The sequence below is a fragment of the Vigna radiata genome, unplaced genomic scaffold (genome assembly GCF_000741045.1).
Source record: "Vigna radiata var. radiata cultivar VC1973A unplaced genomic scaffold, Vradiata_ver6 scaffold_214, whole genome shotgun sequence".
In the NCBI taxonomy this organism is placed as follows: domain Eukaryota; kingdom Viridiplantae; phylum Streptophyta; class Magnoliopsida; order Fabales; family Fabaceae; genus Vigna; species Vigna radiata.
In genome coordinates, this window is record NW_014541782.1 from 42447 (window position 1) to 48844 (window position 6398).

At 32.9% G+C, this 6398-nt stretch overlaps 1 protein-coding gene across 1 annotated transcript; it reads left to right on the top strand.

The window, feature by feature from the left end:
- The first annotated feature begins 1641 nt into the window (after positions 1 to 1641).
- LOC106778133 lies at positions 1642 to 5348 on the top strand. The gene is made up of 6 exons (XM_014666048.2): positions 1642 to 1757; positions 2660 to 3265; positions 3657 to 3734; positions 4244 to 4885; positions 4979 to 5023; positions 5124 to 5348. Exons 1-6 carry the CDS (start codon positions 1737 to 1739, stop codon positions 5139 to 5141), a joined length of 1410 nt encoding a protein of 469 aa, XP_014521534.1. The 5' UTR covers positions 1642 to 1736; the 3' UTR covers positions 5142 to 5348.
- Positions 5349 to 6398: the final 1050 nt, after the last annotated feature.

Consider the following 6398-nt stretch of genomic DNA (forward strand, 5'->3'; position numbering starts at 1 on the left):
TTACCTCTAATTGGCAGTACAATATAACAGAAATTTGCCCGCTCTCTTGATCCTCAGAGAAAAGTAAGAATCACCTATAGACTGACAATTGGAGATAGAAAACAAGATTTAGGACCTAATTGCAACTAGAATTTTGGAAGAAAAGCAAAGTGAGTCACATGCAGCAACATTGTTGCATGATCACAACCCCAAATCGCATGAAAGAATGAAGAACGACTTACCCGCGGAGAAATTGGAAAATTGATCGGATGAAAACAAGGCCCTCTACTCCGTGGTCACTAGTGCACTACCTAATCACGAATCCAGTGGAGAAATTTATGGACGAAAGGAGGAGAGAAGGCAGAACAAGAAAGAAGAAAGTAGGGTAGCTTTGAAGCGTACTTCGGTTTCAGACAAAAATGAAGAGAAATGTTAAGTTCAACATATAAATGATTTACTTTATATTAAACTTTTAGTCCTCTCATTTGTTGCCGCCTGTACACTTTTCAAGCTACTCCATTTCTAAGTCTTTACGCTTACAAGATGAAATCATATTAATAAAAATTAAAGTTTACATATATATATATATATATATATAAAGATTATACTTCTAGATATTATATAAATATCTTAAACAATAAAAAATATTATTATATAATAACACATTCAATATATTAAAATGTCATCAGTAAAAATTTACTTATGTTAACCAAAATTGTATTACCAATACACATATACCAACACTAATGAGAATGTCAAAAACATCTTTTGGAATAGACAAAAACAAGAAGGATGTTTCTAGTCTTGCTTACAACTTCATGTGACATATTTTGCATCCTAATAGTCTTTACCATTGCATTGAGTCGTTGAAAAGTATTTAGATGTGGTTGTGCATGATTTACATCTTCCTTTTCGTTTTTTAGTATCATTTTATACCTGTATAAAACAAATTAAATAACATTAGTACGCATCAATTTAATTAATTATTATAGCTACAAAAGGTAAATGAATACATTTTAGCATTTTAGCTAAATTAACCAAATAATACAATTATAATAAATCATACAATATAATTATACTAAAAAACAAATACATGACAAACAATATTATTAAAATAAAAACTTCCTAAGGCAATCGAGCACTTGGATGGATCATCATTATACAACTCAGATTGCAACAGTAATAAAACCAACCTTGTCTTATCATGTTACCGCACATAGAAATATGCAGTAATTTTATATAATTTTTCAACTATCCAACTATATCAGTAACTTTCATTAAATTTTTGAAGTAAAAATTATTTGTGATTAAATTAACATAATTAGAAAATGACTTAATCCAAACGTGTGCCGCGCGCTAAAGCAACCAGTCTACAGTACTTAAAGAACTAAAAATACACTTAAAAATGATAATAAGAAATAAAAATTCAAGTAAAAGCATTATCGTTTTTTCAAGTGAAACATTACGTATTTTAAATATTAACAACCGTGTATGTCGTTTTTTTTTAAATACTAATTTAATTATCTAAAGAAACAAAAATGTAAAAAGAGAAATGGGTGGGAACCTGAATGGGCCAAGTGGGCCTCCTTATCGTTAGGACAAGACCCAATAACAAGACCCAAATGCTAGACACGAAAGAAAGGGTGTATTTGTAATTTTGTTTTTTGTTACAAAAAAGAGTGTATAGTGTATATCATTGAGTCGTTTCACTTTCACAGTGCCCTTACACTGCCTTGTCCATTTTTTGCCTAGTGGGGATGGAGCCAACTGACCCAAAGGTAAATAATGCTGCTTCAAAGTTTAATTGAAACATATTTTTTTGCATATCTTTTGATTGCATAAGTTGGCTTTGTGCGGTTTTAACTTTTACAGACAATGTTAATGTTACAAGAATTGCTTATGAACTTGTTCAGCTTGATGATCATGGAAAAGGGTTTCATAAGAGTCTTGGCAAGGTTCATTGATTTTATGTATCAATTTCACTACTTTTAAGGGAGAGACAGAACATGCATGAAAGAAATTAGGGTACAAAGTGATGGAGAAATGTTAAAATGTTTTGGCATGGTTCTATGCTAAAGGAGAGAATCCAGATGAAAAGGTCCCCCAAACTGAGTTTAGGAAATGGGGGGACAGCTGTGGTTTCAAATTATGATTACCTGGGTTATCGAGGTTCACAGTGTTATTTAGAAAAATTATGATTACCTGCGGCTGTAATGCTGTCAACTAATTAATTATTTTAGTGATAAATTTTTGTTATATGATAATCTATGAACAACCTAAGGCCTTTCTTTTCGTGGTTATAAATTGTAAAAGCATTATGGAAGATTTGTAGTTGTGGATTGGTGGCAAATCGACAAGCATTGTAACTTCGTATTTTCCTTCAAAGACTCATCATTTACTTCTTTAAACATAGTGTGAAAATTTCCTGAACATGCTCATAAATGTATTACGAGATCAAATGTAAAGAGCTGTCTTTTAAAGGGTAGCTTTTTAAATTTTAAACGATGAAGTTTATTCCTTCCTCATGGATACCATCGCTACCTGAGGTAGGATGCACTTTCTTCATTTTTGTGAAAGTTGAAATAGCTATGGAATTCTAATACTGGGTGCTGGCTTATTCCAACTCCTGCATATGTTTACATCTTGTTAGTTGTTACTAACGAATTAAAATTAAATGTAGGTATCTCATGAATCTCTTGTTACTGATGCCAAATGGGTATGTAAAAGCCCCAATTCAGGCATCTGTGCTACGTCTTCAGGATGGCCTCGCTTTGATGACATCAAATCATCTTCTCTTGCATATTCTCTATCGGCAGAAGAGCAAGCAACTGTGGCAGTGTTACAATTGCAGCACAAAGCATTAGAAGCATGTCAGAAGTTCTTTGTTGGCAATGCTGGTTCTGATGGTGACGAAGATGATAGTGATGATGAGGATGAAGACGAGTTGGTGGATAATTACGATCCTAAAGAATGTGAGGAGTATAGGTTCTTTGAAAGAGTGTTTGCCGAAGATGGTGACTTGAGGAGATATTATGAGAACAATCATAGGGAAGGGGATTTCTATTGTTTGGTTTGTGGAGGTATAGGCAAGAAAGTATGGAAGAGGTTTAAGGATTGTGCTGCTCTAATACATCACTCCACTGCCATACTAAGGACAACAAGGAAGCAAGCTCATAGGGCCTATGCTCAGGTGATCATCAAACTTGTTGGTTGCAACATTGATCAATTGCCAGCTATTGCGTTGAAGGGTTTGGATTCTTCCTTGGAAGATTCAAGAAAGCTGTTGGTGAGCAGTCCTAATTAATATATCTCTATATTTTATTTTGTCTTTGAATTATTAATGATTACTTTGCTGATTTTATTTTTACAGGTTGAACAGGTCCTCCGTAATGCTTTTGAGTTTAAATAAAGTATATTTTGTTGCATATTTTTGTAATTGCATGTTGCTTTCGCATGGTTTTTTAACTTTGAAATAGATCATTGATAATATAAAAGATGCCGAGGGAGCTTCTAAAATGCCTTTTTTAGAATGTTAGGAAGGTTAATTATCTTTATGTATCAATTCTGCCTTTTTAAGGAAGAGAATAAAAATGCTTGAAATAAATTATGAGTACATAGTAATATGAATAGGTAAAATTATTTTGGCATGGTTCTGATGGTGCAAATTCTTTCTGCAGGGTTTTGAGAAGGAAGGTGATAATCTAGATGGAAAGGTCTCAGAACTAAGTTCAGAAAATGGAAGAGAAATAGTTAAGGTGAGACAAAGGCAGTCTATCTCAAACTTTGAATGCTCAATAGAAGCATGCACCTTTACGATGTGTTTTGAAATCCTCCTATATGTATTTTTCTGGGTTTTATTCACAGTTATCATGGTATTTAGGGCAAAATTGCTGTTTCAATACTATAAGCTAATAATATTGAGAATAAATTTGTGTTTGATAAGATAACAATGTAAAACATTAGGTCTTTCTTCTTTAGGTTGAAATAAATTTTAGTAGATAAATAGTTAATACATAGGAGGAGTGCATTGATCCCTGAGGCAAAGATGTACCTTAGTTCTCCTTTAAAAGTTTATGTTTATTTCACCATTCACTAGTATAAAAATGGTGTAAATTTTTCTTGCCATGCGCAACCTGTGTCAGGCTGCACTTCAATTTCGTGATAATCAGAAAAGCAAAGGAACACTAGTATTGGTTCCTAGCAAATCCCAACTCCCACATATGCTTACTTCTTACTGGTTGTTACTAATGAAAATGGATTGTAGGAATCACATGAATCTCTGGTTGCTGATGCTGAATGGGTATCTGAAACCGCCTATTCTGGTTTCTCTTCTATGGCTTCAGGATGGCCTTCCTTTAATGACATCAAATCATCTTCCCTCACTTATTCTCTATCAGCAGAAGAGCAAGCTACTATGGCTGTGCTGCAATTGCAGCACAAAGCATTAGCATCTTGCCGGAAGTATTTAGTTGGTGATTCCAGTTCTGACAGTGATGAAGATGGCAAAGATGATATTGATTCTGATAGTGAAGATGATGCGGAAGATGAGGAACAAGAAGATGAGTTGGTAGATAGTTATGATTCTAAAGAATCTAAGGAGTACAAGTTCTTCGAAAAGGTATTTGCAGAAGATGATGACTTGAGGAAATACTATGAGAATAATCATAGGGATGGAGATTTTTATTGTTTGGTTTGTGGAGGTATACGGAAGAAAGTATGGAAGAGGTTTAAGGATAGCATTGCACTGATTCAGCACTCCACTTCCATACTTAGAACAAAAAGGAAGCGAGCTCACAGGGCCTATGCACAGATCATCTGCAAAGTTGTTGGTTGGGACATTGATCAATTGCCAGCTATTGTGTTAAAGGATTTGGATTCCTCCATGGCAGGTTCCAAGAAGCTTTTGGTGAGAAATCCTCACTGATATATCTGTATTCTCTATTTTTAGTTATAATATAAATACACTGTCAATCTTACTAGGCTGTGTTTATTTTTATAGGTTGAACCCACAAAACCTGCTGTGGGTTGTATTGATGATTCAAATGTAAGTGCCATTAGTGAAGTTTTATCTGTCCTGTGTTATTTGGTTTGATATCATATGTTCCTTAAATGTACATGCTGAATAGGTTAAGTTGTTTTCACAGGCTGAACCTGAAACCTGATAATTCGACTGATAATCGTATTGATGATCAGGACTTTGTTAATATGGTTTGTTGGGAGGCCTATGGAACTTCTTGATGATGTGCCTTTGTGACAAGTTTTTAACTTTTGTCTGGGGAATTTCCCCTGCTATTGCGGATAGTTATGTAAATCCTTGAACTGCAAATCTCACTCAATATGATGGCTAACTTGCAAGTTGTTGATTCACATATGGCATGTTCTTTTTTGAGTTGTATGCTTTTGTTTTGAATGCAAAAGTCACACTGAATATGGATAATTGCCATGAATTATGGGATTTTTCTTGTGTCTAAACTATTTTTAGAATCATGAAAACCAATTATAAACTTCTGGCTTGTTTGTTTGAAGTCAAATACATCTTTTCAATACATTCTATTATTGGTTGAAATGTATTGAATTTTTAAAGCGAGTCTAAGTGGATAAATAGACACATTCGTGAATGTTTAATTTTCAATAAGGTTATCTAAAAATGCAGTGTGTTTGAGAATGTTAGCATTTTTCTTGTAAAGTATTATCAAATTAGACCATGCCCCAAGTAGGCATCATCTTAAGATTAGTTCCAAAGTGGTGCTGTTTTCCATATTCAAAAATGTAAAACGTGGGTTTTAGTGTCATATCTTCAAATGACTCATTCTTATATTCCAATAAAATAAATTTTATGAAATTCTTGGCAACTAATTATTTTATATATTTTCAATCTCCTTTTGTTCTTTCATCTCAATAAAGAAATTTTAAAGAATTTTAAGCAACTGATTATTTTATATATTTTTATTTTATCCTTTTGTTCCCTGATTATATATGCTTTCTCCTGGGCTAAAAAAGTATTTCTTTTTTTTAGAAAAATGATGCTTGGACATCCAAATGTTGGGGATGTAATTAGACATGTCCTTTTAGATCTGCTACCGCATTAAAAATATTTGTCTGAATAATCAGTATTTTGAATGAGCTTTAATTTATAAGAGTTTACTCACACATGCAATTAAAATTAATTTTAATATACTTCAAACATACTTTAACTATTCTTTAAATTAAACTAACTTTAACTTCAAACCCAAGCAGAATTACATATTAAATTTTAGACTTAAATGCTTATTTCTATTCCATGATGTATGTTTAGTACCTAGTTTTAAAAATATTTCTATTTTATTCCAATGTAATATAAATTGTATTAATTAGATCCCTTTTGTTAAATTGGCATAAACGGAGTTAACTCCCAGCTGATGTGACGAAGGAATCTGCAC

Bases quoted from the DNA above. Each gene is read 5' to 3' on its own strand.
- LOC106778133 (XM_014666048.2), top strand. From the start codon at position 1,737: ATGGAGCCAACTGACCCAAAG. The intron at 1,758-2,659 runs GTAAATAATGCT...AATTAAATGTAG, and splicing joins TGGAGCCAACTGACCCAAAG to GTATCTCATGAATCTCTTGT. The intron at 4,886-4,978 runs GTGAGAAATCCT...TTATTTTTATAG, and splicing joins CAGGTTCCAAGAAGCTTTTG to GTTGAACCCACAAAACCTGC.